General features: G+C 47.9%; 1 protein-coding gene across 1 annotated transcript in view; it reads right to left on the reverse strand.

The window, feature by feature from the left end:
• Positions 1-9466: 9466 nt before the first annotated feature.
• Positions 9467-22797, reverse strand: part of Disc1 (DISC1 scaffold protein) — a 211066-nt gene continuing 197735 nt past the window's right edge. Inside the window, exons 13-14 of the mRNA XM_052166730.1 lie at positions 13583-13720; positions 9467-13111 (exon numbers count right to left, since the gene is read on the reverse strand). Coding sequence (XP_052022690.1) covers positions 13584-13720 — 137 coding nt within the window. The 3' untranslated portion in view covers positions 9467-13111; position 13583. The remainder of the gene's footprint in view (positions 13112-13582; positions 13721-22797) is intronic.

Genomic DNA, 22797 nt, shown 5'->3' on the forward strand with positions numbered 1-22797 from the left:
ACATCATGACTGAGTTACTTGATTAATAGAAATCATAGTTATAATACAATACCCCAGGCCAGCAGTGGCTCACACTTGTCTAGAATCTCAGCACTCAGGAAACTATAGCAGGAGAATGGCCTCAAGTGGGAGGCCAGCCTGGGCTACATAATTCCAGGCTAGCTTGAGCTGTAGAGTAAGACTCTGTCTCAATAAAACAAACAAACAAATAAAATAAAACGAAACAGAACACCAGGCCTAAGAAGAATGGCTATTATGTTATAAATAGGGAAATGGAAGGGGTGGGGAAGGCAAGAGGAATGCTGGCCTGTGGGGACAAAGACTGAGTGTTGGCTCTCCCAGAACCCTGTCTCTCTTCTGATCTAGGAGAGGTTATACGGGGAAGTGGAACAGGTGACCTTAATGCACACACACACACACACACACACACACACACACACACACGTGGAGCAGGTCACCTTCATGCACACACACACACACACACACACACACTCAGGTGTACACACACATGATAAAATAAATGCATCATTTTAAAAGAAGAAAGACTGTTCAATGGCAGAAACCACTGAACAGCAAACACATTAACTGTAATCATAGCAGAAGTTTAGCAGCAGGGACCACACAGATGCCAGGCAGTGTTTGCCGGGATGCTGAATCTTTATAGGTGGGAACGTAGTTAGTTATAAACTAGATTAGCAAGTTAGTCATTACTCAGTGGGAGAACAAACTCAGTTAAGATTCTTTTCATACCATACTCTAGCAGAAGTTTGGATGTACACATTTAAAAGTGGGAACCACACCATCAAATATGAATTAAATATTTAATACTTAAATACTTAAAATTATTATTCATGCATAGAAGCAATTGAGGCAGGGGAAAAACAGTCCTGGGAGAAGAGGCGGATGGAGAATTCTGGGTTTGTTTGATGATGACCTAGCTGATTGCTCATCAATTCTGAGATGAAAACAAGGGGGGGGGTTCATCATGGAAAATCTTCCTTTGAATAAGATTTTAATTGAAGTAATACATATGTATATGTATAGTATATAATGTTCATATAGAAAGGTGCATGAATTTTAAGTGCATGGCCATTAATCTCTCCTAAGCATAGACTTGACCTGTTTTCTAGCTCCTACCACACATGCTAGATGGTAAATATGAGCTTTTAAATGTAGCCACTCCAAGTTCCCCAAAATAACAACTCTGAGACTTAATATTTTGTGAATAAATGCTCAGGCCATAAGCTTCAGCTCTGTTCTGTCTAGCTCATATCTCAATAATCCAGTTTATTCTAGACTACGTTCTTCCACTGCTTAGTTACCTCTCAGGTTTATGTGTCTGTCTCCTCAGAGTTCGGGGTGAATCTCCATCACCTAACTATTTTCCAGAATTCCTCTGTCTGTCTCTCTCTGTCTCTGTCTCTGTCTCTGTCTCTCTCTCTCTGTCTCTGTCTCTTTCTCTCTCTCTCTGTGTCACTGTCTGTCTCTGCTGGAAATCCCACCTCCTATTTCCTGTCTCAGCTCATTGGCCATAGGGTTTTTGATTGACAGGTGATGCTTCCTTCCATGTAGCAAAAGAGATTCTCTTTACACTGGATTTGACTAATTCCAAGCTTGATGTAGACCAGGAATCTTGTAGCACACTGCTCAGTCAACAGTGTGTTAGTGAAACTCCCCCATAGTGCTGTGCATATTGCATTCATTCTACCCTTAATGGTTTTTGTCTTTTTACAGGACTTGAGAGTGTACCCAGGGCCCGATGCACATGAGACAAACAGTCTTTCCTCTCAGCTGTATTCCCACCCCTATTTGCAGCTTTGATCCATTCAAAATAATGCAGACACAAACACAGTTGCATCTGCTCTTTGGACTTAAGGTCATGCATTCTCACTAGGATTACCAGTGATAAGAAAGGCAGGCTGTGTGCTTAGGCAGATGTCCTGAGAGTGACAACCCAGCCTTCCACCCTCTGTGCTGGTGGTTCTTGTTCCCTTAACCTTTCCCAGATGGGGTGGTGGTGTGATCAGCTCAGCTGATAATCGTGTTGGTTGTTTGTAAATGTGTGAGGCTTTTCATTGCTGTGATAATTACCTGTGGGGATCAGTGTAAAGGAGGGATTTATCTTCAGACGTGGTTTCAGACAGTCCCATGCATCTTGGCTGTGAGGGGTAAGCTGGCAGAGCTCACAGGGAACCACTGTTGTGAGTTCAGTGTGTTCTCACTAGGCGAGTTCTTTCTTCATTTGACTCCTTATTTCTCATTATGTTGGAACAAAATGCTGGCACAGGCTGGATATTCCAAAGGCCTAGCCCTGACCATTGTTTCTGATGCGGGAAGAATAAATCAATCATGTAGGTTAGGAAAAACAATGCTTAGGGAAGGAGCATATTTCAAGTGGAGGAAAGGGGGTGATAGGGGAAGAAGAGGGTAGCCTGGCTAGAATAGCAACCTCAAAAAATGTAAGTGAATTGTTAAATATTTCCTAGTTGAAAGTACCTTTTTTGAACTTGGTGTGTGTGATGTGTGTCCACATGAAATTACTACCAGGGCATGAAAACCCTTTCCAGATCATAGACTGCCTTATATATATATCTCACGGAGCCTTCACATTTTCAAAGTGACTTCTGTGTGTATCCTTATATGCATGATGCTTTGCATGAAGTGGGCAGGGGGAAGCACTATGTCTGAGGCTCTAGGCCCCCAGTGACAGCTTCCTCCTGACCATCAAACCCACAGGGGCTCTGTGCCTCCCAGCCCCTGTGCTTTGTTCCTTCTCCTGTGGTATACAGCTGAAGATGGAGCAGCGTGCTGAAGGGTCCAGGGACAGAAGTCACAGAAGGCTGGGACAGCTGGGGCATGGAGTCACCTTAGCCCTCCTCTTCTCCTACCTGAACATGCCCAGATATGCCCTTACACATATCTGTGGGTTGTGTAAACTTACGTGGGTCCATGAGTTCCCCTAGCCACACCTGGTGTGGACAGCTGGCTGGCTCTGAGGAGGGAGAGTCAGAATAGAGCAGAGCAGGTGCGAGCCACAGGAGAAGGTTGGAGGAGAACTGGGCAAGGACAGCCAGGTTCAGAGAGAAGAACAGCACTCTCTGGGAACTGTAGCAGCAGCCAGAGACAATGCTAGAAGATCTGTTACATTGTATCCTCCAGACTCCAGGAACTGTAGCAGCAGCCAGAAACAGTGCTAGGAGATCTGTTACATTGTATCCTCCAGACTTGATGCAACCATTGCAATCTTACTAGCAAGAACTATGGCCTCTGGTGCTGGGCCTACACAAGACTGGCCCCACAACAGTCATGGAAGGCAATGGGGCTCATAGACCTGAAACTTTGTGGCTGAGCTATTGACTTTTGGTAGATTCTGGAAGAGGAGAAATCTGTCTTTCCTGTGTGTGTAAACTGTTGAACCCACTCACAGCACTGCAGACACATTACTAGACAGTCGCATGCTGTTGTGTTCTTATGTTAGTGGATATTTCTATGGAAGCAAAGCTTTGCTCAAGGTTAAATCCCAGCTCCTAAAACAACCCCAGAGTTGATCAATCAATACATATAGGATGGAAGAAACTGCATTAACATTGAAAGGATGGAAGTTCATACTTTAGCTGATGACAAACAGTGCAGTGTCAGCATCACTGAGCCTACCCAGAAGTGTTTGTAAGTTAGACACTCCAGCCTGCCAGTTATCTTCAAACATGGTGTTATCCTTGCAAGTCATGACTTAAATGTGCTTCCATGGACTTGGTACAACTATGTGAACAATCCTTGGATTTTGCTGTTGTAGCTGAGTGTATTCTGTGGGTGTAGTTAGAGCTATATTTTTCATATTTTAGATAAGGTAGTGTGTGTGTGCATGCGCGCGCGCGTGTGTATGTGTGTGTGTGTGTGTGTGTGTGTGTACTGGTTAGTTTTTGTCAATTTGACAAAGAACTTCCACACCTGGGAAGAAGAAATCTCAAATGAAGACTTGCCTCCCGCAGATGGATCTGTAGGCGTGTCTGCTTCAGTTTCTGCCTCCAGGTTCCTCCACTGAGCCCCTGCAGTGGCTTTCCTGAGAGTGGCATGTGACCTGTAAGATGTAATAACCCCACCCCACCACCATTCCTCTTGGTCTGGTCGGTGTTTTATCACAGCAACAGAAAGGCAAACTGGGACTCTAAAGTATGACAAGACGGTCATGGTGATACCCACCTGTAATCCCAGCACTGGGGAAGCTGAGAGAGTCTGGGACCAGTCTGGCCTTATCGCAAACAAGCAAGCACAGAGAGATGACTCTTGCATGGACTGTGGGGACATGGCTATCTGTGCTGAACAAGGTGGGGGTGCACTGTGTGAAGTTTAGGAAGGATGTTAACTTCTTGTGACTACGCCAGTCCAGCCAGGATGAGTCCTGATGAGTGACTCTCTCTCTCTCTCTCTCTCTCTCTCTCTCTCTCTCTCTCTCTCTCTCTCTCTCTCTCTCTCTCTCACACACACACACACATACACACACACACACACACACCGCCACCAAAGCTAGTCTTCAATTTTGACCCACAGCCCTGTCAGTAGAGCAGAGGGGTCCTCTTACATCTTCCTGGTGGTTGTCCTGTTGGATCTATAGTCAGGAAGCAGAGAGAGAGACAGAGAGAGGCAGAGAGAGACAGAGAGAGACAGAGAGGGACAGGAATGCTAATGGTCAGCTCCCCTTCTCCTTTCCCCCTTTTTATTCAGGTCAGGCCTCCAGACTCGCCTTCCCCTTTCAGTTAAACCTCTTTGGAAACACTCCAGACACACAATGCAGGTGTGTCTCCCAAGCACACCTAAATCCATCACAATTCATGATCAAGGATAATCAATAAAGTACAGGACGGGTCTTGTAGCACAGAGGCACGCCTCTCTACGTGGGAGAATCGAAAGCACAGAGTGGAGACTGCGGTGGCCATGCACACAGCTGTAGCCCCCGAGGCTCTATCGGGGAATTTGTGTTGCCATTACGTTACTCCGGCAGGCACCACTTCACGCAAGCCCGATAAATGCTTGTCAAACCAAAAAGCCTTCCCCGCAGGTCTGAGTGCAGTCCCTTCCTGTACTCAGGGCTTTACCGTGGGTGCTTTGTAATTCACTGAGATGCTCGGACCTCCTTGAGTCTAACTTTGCCTGAGCTCTGCTCACCCGTGGGGAAGAATTCTTCTTCCCCGTAAGTTCTTTGTTTAAGAACCTCTTAAAATGGATTCTGGTTTCAGGAGAAGTCAGAGTTGATTGCAGAAAACTATAAAGAATCCATTTCTTTGCTTGATTTCCTTTCCGGGCACTCTTGATGAAGGAGCCTGACTTAGCTACACGTGCATCAGGCTTCAGAGTGGAGGGCGTGGCTGTGAACAGAGGCCACGAGACGGCAGATGGACCACTGAGAAACTGAGTGATTCGGAACGACTCAAGCAGAGAGCCAGCGGTGCTGTGAATACAGATGATGCTCAGCAGCCAGCAGAATGTTTTCTGTAGCAAAGCGCTTTGAGTCTTATCTGATCATTGATTTAGAAAGATGATTTTTAAAATTTATATACATATACATATACATATACATATACATATACATATACATATTCGTTGATGGATGCCTAGGTGATACCATAACTTGGCTATTGGCAAGTAGTACTGGAATTCATACAAAATTTCTTTCAAGTACATCATGTGCTTTGGCCACATTTATTTATCTCTATATAAACACAGCTGGTTTTATGGATCTGAATAAAGTCAATGAAAAAAGCATGGTGTCCACCTTTCAGGGACTGACTTCTTTATCTTATCATGATCTTCATTGCAACCACTTCCCAGCAAATAGCACAACTGTGTTCTTCTTTGTGGGTAAATAACACCTAACTGAGTGCAGGGTGTGTGTGAATGCCTGTAACACAAGTTCAAAGCCAGCCACACTTACATAGTGAGACCCTTGTCTTAGCCATAAAACACAACTTTACCCTGTGCATGTGTGTGTTTGTGTGTGAGGGTGCATTTATCTGTTTCATAATTTTGCTATTGCGAACAGTGTTGCAAGAAAGATAATTCTGACTGTGAACTCAAAGTGCGAGAAATTAGAAGCAGAGAAACCCTGAGAATCCCACTGTAACCATGGATGACAAGAATCTGGAGTAGCCTTCGTCAGGGGAGCGGGGAAGAGGGGCAGGACAAGAGCCCTATCCGGGCATTCTGAGAGCAGCAGCACCTGAAGGCTGACCACAGCTTCAGGGGAAGGAGGGAGCAGTGGGCAGAGTGAGAGCTCCCAGCAGCAATGAGGCAGAAAGGACAGTGAAGAAGGGGATGTGCAAAGCAAACCCCGCTCAGCGGGGGCTCGACAGAAGGATGGGAAGCCCCTGGCCTTTCTGAGCACAGGGGAAGCCAGATGCTACCACCACTTATGGCAAAGCTCTTGAAGGCGGCCATTGGCCCACCCTGGGGACTCACACAGTTCCTAGAGCCAGGAACAGCCACCCTTCTGCTCAGCCTTAGCAGTTAAAATCTTCCCTGGCAAGAGAGACACACAGCCATACCCTTGGTGCTGACCCCTTCGCTTTGGGAATGATGGTAAGTCAGATAGAGTGTGGTGGGCTGGTGTGACTGACCTCAGCTCATTCCTGACACCATGATTAACTTGTCTCTTGAACATTCTGGGGAAGTTTTCCTGTGTCCATCCCCTTAGCAAGTAGCAGGCCTAGAACACAGCAGAGTACAGTCACCAGACCTGCCCCCAGGCTCACACTGAGCCAGGTCCCAAGGCAGGACCAGGTACAGATAGGTTCAATGCTGTAGGCCTGATCTAGCACTGGCACCACTGTGGTGCCACCTACGGAAGAGAAGGCTGACTTGGGTGCGGGAAGGCTGAGGCCACACTAAACCACTGATTCTGGTCCCATCACCAGCCCCACCCCTGCTCCTACTGAGCCTGCTTCTTCTGGTACCATCTATTAACACATGACAACTGGTGGGAATTTGAAAATCACAGCCATTAATTAGGTCTCTGGCTGGTCCCTAGCCTCTCTGAGTCCACTCTTCACTTTGCTATCTGAGCAAATAAATGAGTCTCTCTCCCCTTGGTCATGACGAGGTCCCTCTCTCCCTAAGGCAGGCAACATTTTCTCAAGTTACTGAAAGGCTCCCCAAAGCAGGAGAAACAAGGACAGGGATACACTCAGTAAACACTTTGTTTCCGCAGACACAGTTGGGAGCTGGCCAAAGTGTGTGTGTTGGGTGCTATTTACACTTTTCTTTTGAACCACATTGGAGGGTTGAGTGGAATTTTAATACTGGATTTCTCTCTCAATCTCATAGTAAAATGGCCCCATGGACAGACAGAAGGACTGAAGGCCTTGCCGACACTGAAGCCACTCCTGAGGTCAGTGGAGTTTGGCTGGGCTGCCTCTGTGATATTTTTTGAGCACTATGTGTTGTCCATGGTGCCCACACTTCTGGACTGTCAAAGGCTCCTCTCTGCATAGACTCTGGAATTCACTGATAACATTTGCTTCTGCCTCCTTTCTGAAGTAAACTTTTATTACATGCTTATTTATTTACTGTGGGGGGCTGCGTAGACTACAGCCCAGGGAGGAGTCAGTCTTTTCCTCTAACTTGCGGATTCTGGTTATTCAGCTCAGACCATCAGACTTGGCAGCAAGTGCCTTTACCCACTGAGCCATCCACTTGCCCCCTACCTGGTCGTTAAAACTCTCCTCACACTGGATTGGCCAAATCTAACAGCATTTTCCTGGCCTCACTGGACATCACAAGACACCTGCCACTGAGCATGTTTTATCTCCTCTCTCACAGGTTACATGCCCTTCGCCTCCCTCTGGCCTCCTTGTCCTTTCTCTTCAGCTCCTCTTGTAATTTGAGAGCATACACTGGCTTAATGTCATCTTCAGGGTTTTGCAGGGAGGCGTGTGTGTGTGTGTGTGTGTGTGTGTGTGTGTACACATACGTGCATGTGTGTGCATTGTGTGTGAATGTATATGAGTGTGTATGGGGGGTGTGCATGTGCACATGGAGACCCCCTACACTGACCAGGAAGACGAAGCTACCTGCCCAGCAAGCTCTAGGGATCCGACTTTGTTTTACACGCCCCACCCCCAACCCCTTAACTCTGGAATTACAAGTGTGTGTCCTCACACCTGGCTTTTTATGTCAGTACTAAGGGATCAAACTCAGGCCTCAGCTTACTTAACTGCCTGGACTATCATCCCAGCCTTTACCTTTAGTTCTTAAAAAAACGGGCCCTCCAACATCATGAGAAGCTTTTCCCCAAAGCATGTTTTAGTGTCTTCCCTCCGGTCTTCTTATTCACATAGCCGAGGAATCTGAGTTGTTTCCGCAGCATCCGCTGTTTTTATCAAGACAGAGAAGGATGAAGCCTGGGTCGTTGCTGCAGACTCAGGAACAGCAGAGCTAGGTCTGCGCCCCTACACCCACAACTGCATGGAAATCCCAGGATTTAGGGTCCTGCAGGAGCTGACACCCTGCTGTGCGGCATGCAGCTGGGCTTTCCAGATACTTTGAGGCCCCACCCCACCCCCCACCCATGAGTCCTGTGAACAGGACCAACCACTCTGTCCTCCTCTGCAGAGGATTGGCAAATAATGAGGAAAGAAAAAGACAAGTAGCAAAATTTTCAAATTCAGAATTATTAAAAAATTAGGAAAAGTGGTCATTGAGGTTTGGTGGAGCTGAAGGGAAACCGCCATGCAGAGGGCTGGTGTTGAAATGCATTGTGGGGAACCACGGGCACCTGAATCAGCAGTCCCATCTGATGCAGGAGCGTCTCGTGGCACAGTTCAAAGCCACACACACACACACACACACACACACACACACACACGCCCCTGCCATGAGGCTCGCACTGTCACACGGACTCTAACAGCACCATATCAGGAAATTTCAATGTCAACTACATGAGAACACCTAAGTTATCCCAGCTCAAGCTGACAGTGCTGTGTACAATAAAAACAACAATAACAGCACTCCCACGGCAATCTGAAGATACACACAACAGAGAGAATGAAAACCGTGCTGGCGGAGATAGAGCCCAGCGTTGTGGTTGGACGCGCATGCGTGATGCCCTAGGGAGGAGAGCTTGCTGAGCATGCGTGACGCCCCACGTGAAGCCTGAGAGTGGGTGGACAGTGAGAGAGGCCAGAGGGTCAGAAGTTCAAGGTCATCCTCCTATACATAATTCAAGGCCAGCCTGGGAGACGTGAGACTATGTCTCAAGCAAACAAAATACATTGCCATAGCTCTGTGAAAATTCATTTCTGTGTGTATATCTTTTACATATATTATATATAATCTTTGTAAGTAATAAATCACAACTGACTTGCTCAGAGTAAACTAGATGACTATGTATCAGGGACTCTCCATGTCTCAGGGACAAGTTTTTCTGATTTGTTGGCGTCTAAATATATAAACACGTAGGTGATTTTACAATGTACTTTATTGCAAATATTCTGGTTTGTCTAAGCAAACATAAAATTATTTAATTGTCTTGTCACAGATTGGCAAGATGAACCAATCTGGCCCTTTCTCTCATCTCTGCTCCAGAATACCAAATGGTCCCATGGAGCACCACGGCTTGGGTACCAGTTTTCATTTCACACAGAGCAGGACACTTAATAAAGCAATAACTTACATGACAAAAATCAAAAGATCAAATAAAGCGGTGGTATTAAAATTAAAGGTCAATTTGTACACAAGAGGGTGCTGACCAACTTGCACGTGGTTGCTGTTAACCACAGCACACGGACGTGTGCATACATGTACATGTTGTTCATGTTGCCCATAATACATGAACGTGGTCTGAGAAATACCAGTTACATAGAAAGTTTCCAGAGAACTCACCCAGGATGGGGGTGTAAGTGGCACCCCTTGAATGATCTTTGGATGACTGGGAAAGGCTGAGCCAGGACCGTGGATAGAGCCTGGGGTTTCTATAACCAACCAGAGCCCAGGCTACACAGCACTAGTACAGTACGCTTGGGGTGAGGGGACCCCGACTTCAGTGACTTGCTGTTCTCAGACAGAACTCACAGGGCAGCCATGGGCTTTAGCTGGTGAATGAGTTTACAGCTCAAAATTCTAAGAGGACATCAAAGGCACTTTAGAAAGGACACTGGTTAGGAGCAGCTGCCTGTGGGGGTCAGGATTCCCTGTGACCCTCCTTTGAACCAACTCTGAGCCTTAGAAAGAGGACTTGGCCATTCTGAGGCCTGTGAACACTCTCATCTGTGTGGAGCACCCCCTTCTGTGTGGAGCACTCCCTTCTGTGTGGAGCACTCCCTTCTGTGTGGAGCACTCCCTTCTGTGTGGAGCACTCCCTTCTGTGTGGAGCACTCTCCTCTGTGTGGAGCACTCCCTTCTGTGTGGAGCACTCTCCTCACTGTGGAGCACCCTCCTCAGAGAAGTGTGGTTGCAGGACTGGCTGCGAAGGGCTCAGCAGTGGGGTGCCCATCCACAAGCATTCCTGGGCTGGGAAGCAGCCTCATCACCAGGCAGGACTAGAACCAATTGTGTCATATTAACCTGATTCAGGGATTGATCAATACTATAAAGTTTCAGGAGCTAGACCTGGCAATAATGAGGTAATGAAGATGCTCAAACTGGTGCCGCCCCTCCCCTCCCCCCCAGGTCCCTCCCTTGCAGAACATCATAGTGACAGATGGATTATGAAATCAGCCCATCAACCTATGAATGAATAAGGAAAATAGAGCATATTTATAAGATAAACATGTGTGGTTGTCATAAACAAGACTGACATTGTGTCCCCCTTTTAACACACACCTGTGCTGGGGGCTTGGTCCTCTCATAACAGTCTAAACTTAGGCCTCAACCTCCCATGGGGCATTTATATATGGCTCTGTCAAAACCTGTCCTGTCCTATAGTTGGGGAGCCAAAAGTCCTGAATTTCCTAGGGCCCAAGTGGCTAATGCGAGGAAGGTTGTCATGAGACAGTTGTGTGGTTTCAGGAGACACCAGTCTTCAACACTGAATGAACCTGGATGGCACTCCAAGACCAGGGGATGACAGGAGATGTGTGACAACTCATGATTAAAGTGCCACTCAACCAACCAGTCACTAGGCACTCTCAGTTGCCCCTCTCCCTGAGGGATTTCTCAGTGCCTTAGGCTTTCAAAGGTTTTGTGACCTCACAGAGAGCTACAGTGGTGTCAGAATTAATAGAAACCACCCAGGCTGGGAGTGACAGTCAGGTGATGCATGCCTGGACGCTCCCTTTGAAGGTGTCAGTTAGGAAGGTCTCAGCAAACCAGGGGTGATCCCGACTTTAAGTTTGCTTCACTAAAATCACACCAAGGATTTGGGGGACTCCAGGTGCCATGTGACTCCTTCACCGGACTTTTAGAGACGTGATTATAAGCTATTCAGGAAATTGTTTCATCATCAAAACATCAAGGCTGGAAACAAACTAAACATGCTTCTTGTTCAAATATACAAAACATGTCTTCAAAATTGTTCAGATAGCAGGAAGTCAGTGAGCAGGCTTCTCTTCAAACAAGGATAGAGTGATCCTCAGCATGGAAGGCTTGGATAGTCATTGGGCACCCTTCCAGAAATGGAAGGGTTAGGAGCTGGATCCATGGGCCCAGAAGGAGCCTGTCTATAGCTACACCCACAACCCGCGAGCAGAGCATCTTAGAGAGGTCTTCCCACGCAGACTCATCAGACTGCTGAGCTCAGTGGGAGAATGTTGGGCTTGGTCTCCAAGACAGAGGAGCACTGGTGTCATCCCAGAGGGTACAACATAATGTCTCCCAAGGCTGAGGTACTGAGGGAAGGAATTCTCATAAAGAAATCTGAAGTCCGTTCGGCTTGGGAATGCTGGGGCTTGGTGGAAGCCGGCAGAGTTTATGGTACCAGCCTTCTTACAGGGCGGCTAGCTGAGCTGACTCCCAAGCAGGAGTTATGACATCAGGGTCTCACCATCTAGACTTCTAGCTCTGAGGTAGCCTCCTGTGGTAATTCATCATTATCAGCTTCACTGGGCCCAGAGTCACCTAAGAGGCAAAACTTCAAGCATGTCCATAAGGGCGTTTCTGAAGACTCTTGACTGAGGGAAACTCACTGCAAATGTGGGCGATAGCACCACATGGCTGAGACTTTGTACTGAATGGAAAGGGGAAACTGATTGAAGCAGCGGTGATCTCTCTGCTTCCTGGCTGACGGCACGGCATGAACAGCTGCCTCATGGTCCTGCCATCATGCATTCCCTACTGTGATAGACTGTAGACTCAAACCCAGAGCCCAAATAAACCCACTACCCTCCTTCCCTCCTTCCTTCCTTCCTTCCTTCCTTCCTTCCTTCCTTCCTTCCTTCCTACCAAGTTACGTTTGCCAGGTAGTTTTTCACAACAATAGAAAACTACCTGACGCACTTTCATAATTCTCTTCAGGCTGCTTGAACAACCTGCCTGCAGCTGCCTCAGCGGGGTCTCAGCTGAACCCAGGGAGCGGTGCACGGGAAACTTGTGCAGCACGCCCTTGTGGAGCAGTGAGCTGCCTGGCTGAGCCCGCATCACCTCCCTCAGTGAATACACTCTGCTCTGTAGGCTCCATACCGTAACTCCATGGAGAGAGAGCAGGAACTGGAAAGGCTCAACCTCAACCGAGTCTATTGTCTCTTCATGCACCTATGACCCTCCCCACATTCGTGCCTCCCACCTCATTGGCCAAAATCTCAGAATGACCTGATGATGCAGCAGCAGGCACTGGTGGTGGTGGTGAGGTGGTAGTGGTGGTAGTGGTGTAAGGTGGTGGTGGTGGTGGTGGTGAGGTGGTAGTGGTGGTAGTGGTGTAAGGTGGTGGTGGTGGTGAGGTGGTTCTGCTGGTGCTACTGGTTCTCAGCTGCAGCCACCGCTGTAGAACATAAAGGCTGCACCTTGTTGAGGCATCTTGTAGACATCTCCTGAGACTGAGCAGAGCCCCCAGAGGAAGCAGACTGGGGAGCTAAGGACATGCACAGGCTCTGAAGTTTGTGGGCTCCTGGCATTGGAGTGCCTGTGGAAAGACCCCGGCAGGTACAGTGGCCATCTCAGGATTGGTTTCATATGGAGAAAGACCAGGCTGCAGCAGGAAGCAAAACAAAACAAAAACAAAAAACAAAAACAAAAAACAAAAACAAAACGAGTAGTAAGAAAAGAGGCAAACCCCAGGAGAGTTCCCCCAGTTGGGCGAGTTTGTCTAGTGGGGTCTAAGATGGAAGCACAGTCAGCTCCTGTGCTAGATGTTCCCATCATGACATGGGATGGGAACCTCTGGTCACCATGGGAGATACATATTGAGTCATTTCCCATCTCAGTCTGTGATAAAGCATGGGATGCTTGCCCACTGGAGCATAGCAAGGCTCTGTGTTGTAGAACTGGTCCAGACACCTGTGTGGATGCAGGGGAGTGGCTGTGCCAGAGTACTACTGCTGGTGTCGTGATTCATCTCCGTTCCCCAACTCTATACCGACACGTATGGTCTATCTCCATCGCCCCCACTGCACCCTGATGCCACGTGGCCCACCCTGCCCAGCCCCCACCGCACACACACCTCAGGCCTCGGCTTCCTGAGTCCCAGCTGTCCAACAGGAAGCTGAGGCCTCTCCTCCTGCCTCCTTTGTTGGCTGGAGCTGCAGGATCATGGCCTGCAGCGTTTCCTTCACCATCTGGAGCTCCCCCTGGAGAGACTGTAGACATTGTTAAGGAGCACACAAGGAGGGGGCCCAGCTCCCCGCAGCCCCCACCGGGCCTGTGAGAGAGCAAGCCAGCCTTCGGAGAGCAAGTGGAGACTGATATTGAATCACAGCTCTACACTCTCCCAAACTCTGGTGATTAAATATTGATCTAAATCTTATATTTCCCTTTTTTGAAAAAAAAAAAAAAACCACCATGACTTCTGCCAGATCTAAGGTTACTAATTTTCAAATTTTGGTTTCAAAACTTTGAAGAAAGGACTCAGCTGCCAAGCTAAAATAGATGTCCAACCCATCTCACTGACTCTTAGTGAGGTGTGACAGTGTGGCCACAGAGCTCCTCAGTCCCCATACTGGAGAGGCAACTGTCACATCCAAGAGCTCTGATTGGAAAGAGAAGGTCTCAGAGTCTCCTCATGAAACCTGGCATCCGGGACCACTGTAAGGGGAAGCCTCAATATCAACTGTGCACACTCAACATTATGAGCAGCTGGCTCAGTGTCGGGGGCTATGGTCCCTGCTCAGGAGGCTCACTCCAGTCCCTAGTCCAAAACCCTTTAAAGCTCGGACTCTTCTGAATGGCTAACTTTGGATTCCGATCCACCCTGGTTCCAGCTGTGGCCATTTGTCTAGTGTGTAGAATAAAAGGCTCTTCCCCCATTTGGGTTGGTAGATTCGTGTCTTCTTGCATACATGGGCTACTAATTTCCTAATCTGTAAAGAGGTTTCCTCTGGAAAGAAAACAGCCACCAAGAACTCAGCAAATGATAACACAGGACAGATAAGAGCTCCTGAGAAATCACTCCTCTAGACATTCAAGCAAAACGCTTAGCCAACAGTAGTCTTTCTGTTCCCATATAACCAGATCCTCTGTCTTCCCCTTTGGGGACACTGTCAAAACACCAAGAGTTGGGTTGAGACAGCAAAGAATGCAACCTCATCCAGTAGAGACAACAGGAAAGAAGAAACAAGTTGACAGATCCTAACTATGCTTAAGTCTCCTGGCAAGGTCAAGCCTCCATGAGGTCAGACATGGAGGAAACCACCCACCATGAGGCCAGCCACAGAGGAAGCTGAGTTTGGGGAGAGGGCAGAGACCAAGCAGGCCACAGGCCACCTGCACTGCAATGCTGTTCTCCTCCAGTGTCAACACAGGGCCCAAAGAAAGCCACACCTGTGGGGTCTAACTAATAAATAGTCTCCTAATCTTTTTAGAATAAAGCACTCCAGAGGACCTTAGGAATTATGCAAATGAGCCTTTCCTAATTCACCCTGGAAAATTCCGGTGCTTTTTATCTTCTGGAGATTTCAGCCAATTTTACCTTGTGTGTCATGTAAATGCACTCCCAGGATGGCCACCATCTTTGTGCCCTTTGAACCTGAGGGGAACAAAGGCAGTATGTATACAGCAAGAAAGCAAGGGCTCTAGTGAAGAGCATTTGGGTTTTGTTGTAGAAAGATTTTTTTTTCCTCTAGACCTCTGGAAAGATCTACAGATCTCTGAGGGGAAGAGAGGGAGTCATGTAACTTCACGAAAGCCAAAATCATGTCCCAGACTGAACACCAAGCTGCAATTTGTCACAGGTCTGGTCTTTGTAAGGAGCAAGCAGAGTACACAGTGGTCCTGACGATGTCCTAGGCTCTGATTACCTTTGACACTGGTCTGGGCTCGCATGACACTTTAGACTCTGCCAAGTCATGACAGAGTCTTACAGGGAATGTGTCATGAAGCCAAAAAGTGACACTCAGAAACTTCTGGGACCACAGAGCAAACTAAAAAGGCTAAAGACAGAGAAAAGTCACCAGAGGAAAAGACTAAATTATAAAATTAAATTAACACATCAGTTTCACACATAATAATTTCCATTATTGCACCAAAGAGTCAGAAAGATGGGATCTGAGAATGCAAATCCCTTGGGAAGCTGGGAAAATTACATCATGTGTACTTGATTGTCCCATCTGTAAGATACAGACTCTCACAGCTTAGCCACAGAGGCAGAGCCTAAGATTGCGTGTGTGTGTGTGTGTGTGTGTGTGTGTGTGTGTGTGAGAGAGAGAGAGAGAGAGAGAGACAGAGAGAGAGAGAGAGAGACAGAGAGAGAGAGAGAGAGAGAAGCCTTTTGTAAGGCACCATGAGGTTTGTGGCTTATTTCCCAGCACAATGACTGAAAACACCATTTACAAAGCCTTTGGCATAAGAATCACTAATAAAATTAAAATCACATTCACAGGGGCTTGAGAGATGGCCCAGCAGCTGAGAGCATTTGCAGAATTTGCAATTCAAGAGAGAATTTGCAGAGAGATCTTACAGAAGATTCTCCAGTTTAGTTCCCAGCGTGCACATCCTGGAGTCACATGTAACTCCAGATCCAGGGATGTGGCACCCTTTCTGACATTTACAAGTACCTAGACTCATGTGCATGAGTACACACACACACACACACACACACACACACACAATTAAAAACAAAAACCAAATCTTTTAAAACATCATGCTCATATTTACAAAAGTTCATGACCCCCCCTCTCTCTCACTGTGTGTGTGTGTGTGTGTGTATGCACATTGTGTAAACTGGTTGCTATGTACTGAAATAGTATAAAACATGGAACTGGGGGGGGGGCAGGTAGTTACAGAACAGTTCTACGAAATAATTTTGGAAGAAACATTCCAGAGATAAGCCATTTATGGCTAGAAAACTATTTCAGGAGGGTACAATGTGATATCTTCCAGACAGTGGCCATGGAAGGTAGACACTTAAATCTCCCGTGCCTCTCAGATGCCCATGCATGCACGTCATGCTTAAATCCATCTGCATGTCAGAAAAAAACTCACAACTGTGTCTCACTCTATGCTTGGAAGAAAGGAGTGTGCACTCAGGAATTCTCTCTTTTCTTCTCTTTAAAAGACTGGCTGTTGCTTTGCCTCTACTGGGGATCCAGTGTCCTCCTCGCCTCCAGCAGCCCAGAATTGGCTCTGGTGGGGTCTCAAAACTTGAGAGGGGAGCAGAGAGCCAACATAAAGTCATGTGGATGGCATGTTGGCCATGCTTAGAGTTCCAAAGAGATGGAAGCCCGGAGGCCTAGCTGGGTGTTCTGGCTGTCCCCGCAGAGAGTCAGTGAAGGGACAGAGAGACTAATGAGGAACTCAAGACAGTGGCTCGAGGGTTAGAAAGAGAGAGGACTCTAACGGGAAAGGTGCTGAGAATATCTCCCTGATAACTGATCGGAGCAAAGAACAGAGAAAGCAGGCTGCCTGCCGCGTGCTGAGAAAAGCCTCCAGGACGGTGTGTGTGGGAAGGGTAGGGGTAGAGGGCTCAGCGGCTGTTTTGTTTGGAGTCTGTCTCTAGCCATGCAGCTCAGGTCGGCATTGCAGGGTTGCAACTAAGCTGAATGTAAAGATTCAACTTTAGATGCAGTAAAGGAGAAGCTACAAAGCCCCACAAGAGAACGGTAATGAGAAATGGACTGAGCTGCTGTTCAGAGGTTGAGGCTGGAGCTATGGACTTGGGGCCACACTAAACCAGCATCTGTAACATTGTTTCACTGATGTTACTGTTCAGAGGTCTAGGCTGTAGCTGTGGACTTGGGGCCACACTAAACTGGCATCTGTAACATTGTTTCACTGATGTTACTGTTCAGAGGTCGAGGCTGGAGCTGTGGATTTGGGGCCACACTAAACCATACATTTGAAAAAAATATTTCTGTAACATTGTCCCACTGTTGTACAGAAAAAAATTAAACTGTCTTTATAATCTAACTAGTCATCTCCTTTCCCCTCCCCCTTTCTTTGCCCTGTCTCTTTTCCCCTCCATTCTCTTTCCTTTCCTCCTCCTCCTCCCTTCCTCCTCCTCTTCTTCTTTGACACAGGACCTCAAGTATCCTCAGCTTCAAACTCACTATGAAGCTGAAGTTGACCCTGAGCTTCTGACCCACCTGCTTCCTCCTCTGTGTACCAGGATCACAAGTGCAAGCCACCTGAGTCTTCTGAGTGTCCGGGATCAAACTCAGGAGCTGCCACATTCTGGGCGAGTATATTACCAGCTAAGCTCCAGCCTCAGCCACACAGGAAGATCTTCAGCTGAGCACTGGAGCAAGACTGCCATTGGATTTTGGCATCAGGAATGCAGCAAGCTCCAGGTGGGGTCTGCCAACACACGTGACCTTGGTTTCTGTCAAAGTGTGGAAGAAATCTCACCCCAGCTCTCCAACTGACTGCATCCACACAAGAACAAGTCCCCAAACAGCTGTGTGAGTCTCACAGAATCTAAACAGCTGGGTTCAGAGTCACCCCTCCCCACCCCACCTTCCACCCCCAGTATTGCCAGGCATTCGGGGTGGCTAAGTAAAGCATTCTATTAATGACCACAACGTCAAGAGGATAGACAACCAGGCATCTTCCAACTACTTCTGTTTTGTTTTGTTTTTTGTTTTTGGTTTTTGTTTTGTTTTGTTTTGGTTTGGTTTGGTTTGGTTTGGTTTGGGTTTCTTTTGGTTTTTCGGGACAGGGTTTCTCTGTGTAGCCCTGGCTGTCTTGGAACTCACTCCGTAGACCAGGCTGGCCTCGAATTCAGAAATCTATCTGCCTCTGCCTCCCAAGTGCTGGGATTAAAGGTGTGTGCCACCACTGCCCACCATCCAACTACTTCTGGAACCCAAGGCCATCTTTGCCACCTCAGATTATAGCACTCACAAGCCAAGTAGCTGATTTGCTGAAATGTCTATGTCGTTGACTAGGCATAAGCCTTTAGACCATTGGTCAGGCCACACTGTTCGGGGCAGCCATTAGCAAAGACAAGGAGATCCTTTATGGGTTATATAATAGGAATTGAGTGTTTTACCTTTGACGGGGGTCCCTTGCAGCCATTCTGATAGTTTAGTAAAAATGTACAAAGGGTCTGCAGGGCTGGGAAGATATTTCCATTGGTAAACACTGGATGTGAAATCATGAAGACCTTAGTTCCACCACCAACACAAAAGGCCAGGCAGGAAGATGTACATGTGCACACAGTAGGCCTTCAAGTCACCTGAACTGCTCTACTTTACACTGTTATGAGGGTTTTTTTTGGGGGGGGGATGCTGGGTATTGAACCCATGGCTTTGCTTTCTAAGCAAGCATTTGACCACTGGGTTACTACTTCAGCTCCTTTTTTATTGTATTTTCCCCATTAACTGATTTATTTATTCCCTTTATGTCCCAGCAGAAGCCCCTCTCCTAGTTTCTCCCCAACACGGCCCTCTGACCATCCACCCCTCCCCTCACCTCTGAGATGAGGAGTCTCAACTCTCTTTTTATATTTTATTATGAGAAAGAATCTTAGAAAGCTGCTTAAGCTAGCCTTGAACCTGAGAACCTCCTGCTTCACTCTCTCAGGTAGCTGGGCAATACATGATCCTCTGTAGCCAACGTGGACTACAGCAGAAAACTGACCTGTATGGGTGGGGGCAGTCAGGAGAAAAGCCCTAACCACACCCAGGAAGTAGGTAAGCATAGGGAATCACTTAACAACCTAGGACTCCACTTGACTTGGGCTGTGCATATAGCTCTCTTCTAGCAATGCACTCAGCAACCTAGGACTCTCACCTACAAGTGCTACACACATAATCCCTGCAAATAATGCAGCCAACAATCTATTACCAACCTAGAACCCTGCCTGGAACTGCAGGTATCACCCTCTCTGAACAATGAAACCAGTTTCTCGTCTCCTTAACAACTATCCCAGTAGGAGGGCCTAGACTGGTTTTAGACACATGTACAATAAAGCAAACTGTGTCCTCAAAGTGTACTTTCAGGAAGAATCCCCTATTTTCTACTGTAGGCCTATGTGTAATCTGGCACAAGTTTGACATCGGATGCATTATGAGAAGAGACAAGAGAGATGGATATATAACTTAAACAATGCCGGTTAAAATGGAGGACCATACAAACTATATCCTTAGAAACTGAATTCCTGCTCTCAGTCTCCATGAAAGGAACCCTCAGGGCTGTTGTGTACCCACACTCACGATGTCCGATGTCCTTCTTGAACACACATTTTCTGGCCCGTGCTATTGCCTTTCTGTGAAGAGAGCATTCTTGCTACTTCTGCAAACCTGTATGGACTAATTTCGATGCTTTGAGTAAGACACCAAGGACCTAGAGGCTCCCGACCCAGCCCTTTTCCACTGATGACAAAAGGACCTGCTATAGGCACTGAGAGACTGTGTCACCAACCTCATGCTAAGTTCACACTGTGCCCCACGGGGCAGCAGAGTCATCTGCCCTGCACACACTGCCTGCTCCAACTTTTCGTACCCAGACCTCGGCAGAAGGGAGAAGGAAGCTCACAGCTGCCACCCTCCATCAGCTGAGCACGGCCGTGCCTTAGAGAGCAGCCAGCCTGCCTGCCTCTACTCTCCCTCTATAAATTACTGAAGATATTCACAGACATCCTTCCTGCACTTTGGTTTTAGAAGCAAAAGAGCATTTCCAAGGAGACAGGGCAATCACCCCTCATCTCTGTTACCTCGGCCTCTTAGGGCTACACACTGGAGAGTGGAACCAGACGGGAGCCCTTGGGGCTGTGGAGTTTATTCATGAGCCTGGATACATTTAGTCTCTGCATGCCATCAAGACGAGCAAGACGAATCATCTGGGCACCGCGCATTCCCAGTGAGCGGAGAGAACAGGCTCCCAAGAGGCTTCTGCTCGGGGATGCACATACCATGCAAATAGACTCAGCCTGGTCCTTGCTCATCCGTGACTCAGCAGAGGCGGCAGAAATGCCTGGGGCTTTGAAAGACGCCAGGATATGACCCTTTCCTCCTATAGTGAGCTATGGAAGTCAAAGGAGGAAAACAGAGGAGGGGGAAAATCCTGGAAGTTTTGTAGACTCGGAGGAACAGACACAGACTCAAGGGGGATTTTGGAATGGAGCTGCTAATTAGAATCCAGAACCTGTGAAATCATACTTCAGGTTCAGACCACTGCTAATGGGTCCCCAGCAGGCCTAGTGTGAAGTCACAGCCCCGTCCTCTCCCCAAGGGCACCACGCTCCCCTCCCCACCGCCTGCTCTCCGGGTTAGCAGAATGGTCACCTCAGCTGATGGTTTGAGTTGCTCACAATCCTGTAACCCAGGAAGTCTGCCAGGAGGACTAAGAGGCAGCCTGTTTTCCTCCATCCTCAGATCTGCCAACCCAGCCTTCCTCTCCCACCCCGCAGGCTGCTGTAGCCCTGACACCGACAGACTGTGCAAGAACTGTTCAGAAGGTTTAGAAGCCCCCGCCATATTGTCTGTCCCCAGCCCGCCCCTCTGTGTGGGGCTCGCTGGTACACCAGCTGCTTTGCCTCTGCAGGCGTGTGGCTTAAGATAAGGCCCTACCCAGGGAAGAATGGGTATCTGGGACTCAAGTCCTCCAGAAAGGTGTCCCCCGTGGGTTTACGTCAGCACATTCCAGCGTGGACTTGGATTAAACAGGAACCATCTGCTACACATGCGCAGTGGGCCCTGGCAGCGCGCCTAACAGAATCCAATGAGATGCCACCCTCACCGTGCCGCTCTTCTGTGTTGTTAGTTGCAAGCTTTTTCTCTCAGCCACACTCAGCATTGTGCCTTTGATCACAAACAAAAACACACACCAGCCAGAGCCTGGCTGGGGGATTCCTGCAGCCTCGCTGGATGCCTTGGTAAATTCTGATTTGAAACAACAGCTTGTTTGTTATGGAACGCCACTGAGCACTGAGAACACAGCTTCCTGTCTCGGGCCCATTGTAACAGTGGAATCCAAGTGCTACTTTAGATTAAAGATGCATTCTGCATATAATCCTCCCTCAGTGACACAGAACAGGCCTGGATCGCAGAGGAAAGCTAGGATAAATGTGTGTTGTGGTATAGATGCTATCTAAGGAGGGGCTGACCTAGTGCCCAACCCAGTACTTTCTGCTCCTAGTGGCATGGTATGGAATGTCCAGGGTCAAGTGCTTGAACATTTGTTCTCAGTGGTGGTGCTATTTGGTGGCGTTGTGAAACCTTTAAGAGGCAGCTCCTGACTGGTGTAAGTGGGTCATCAAAGATGGGCCCTGTGGTGGTTTCTATACGGTTGGCCCAGGGAGTGGTGCTATTAGGATGTGTGACCTCGGAGTAGGTGTGTAACTGTGGGTATAGACTTTAAGACCCACTTCCTAGCTGCCTGAAAGTCAGTCAGCCTTCTCTTAGAGGCCAGCAGATAAAGATGGAGAACTCTCAGCTCCTCCTGCACCATGCCTGCCTGGTATGCTGCCATGCTCCTTCCTTGACGATGCTGGACTGAACCTCTGAACCTGCAAGCCAGGCCCAATTAAATGTCCTTGTAAGAACTGCCTTGGTCATGGAGTCTGTTCATAGCTGTAAAACCCTAACTAAGATAGGCCCCAAGGGTCCCAATTCTGGTCTAACACCCCCTACTTTGGGCCTGAGATATCTATTTCTTGAGCCACTAAAGACGCAAGAAGCCACACCACAAATTCCCATCACCCTGGGTGGCATCATCAGGTGCCACGCCCTCTCACCATCAGGTGCCATGCCCTCTCACCATGATCTGGATCATGAGCCACTCAGCTGTCCCAAGACCTCCCCACCCCGGCAGACCTGGGACAAACCCCACCACCACCACCACCACCACCACCACCACCAGTCTTTGGCTCTGTGTCATTACCTCGCAATAATCACTGTCCTATTTCATAGACACCTGTCCCCTAGAAAGTTCAAGTCTGTGTGTTCTACTAACACTCGACCTCCTTCTCCTGCTTCCTGGAGCAACTGCAGATGGCATCCTGGACTTGGAAGAGGCAGGCCACTGTGCAGACCAGGACTTAAAAACAACTGAACAAACCATGGGAATGGTGGCAGAAGTCGTTCAAGGAACTTCAAGGAACAGCCTGCTAAGTTCATAAGCAAGGGAAAGATGGAAAGTTAGCGTGAGAAATGCTGAGGCCATCATTAGCTACTCATAAGGACTCTTCTGAATGAGACCAATCTCTGGCCGTGCCAAGCTGTTTAAATATATGCATGAAGATGAAGTAAAACAGGAACCAACGTTCTAAAGAGTCGGGCAATG

Source organism: Apodemus sylvaticus, chromosome 21 (genome assembly GCF_947179515.1).
Source record: "Apodemus sylvaticus chromosome 21, mApoSyl1.1, whole genome shotgun sequence".
NCBI classification, from domain to species: Eukaryota; Metazoa; Chordata; class Mammalia; order Rodentia; family Muridae; genus Apodemus; species Apodemus sylvaticus.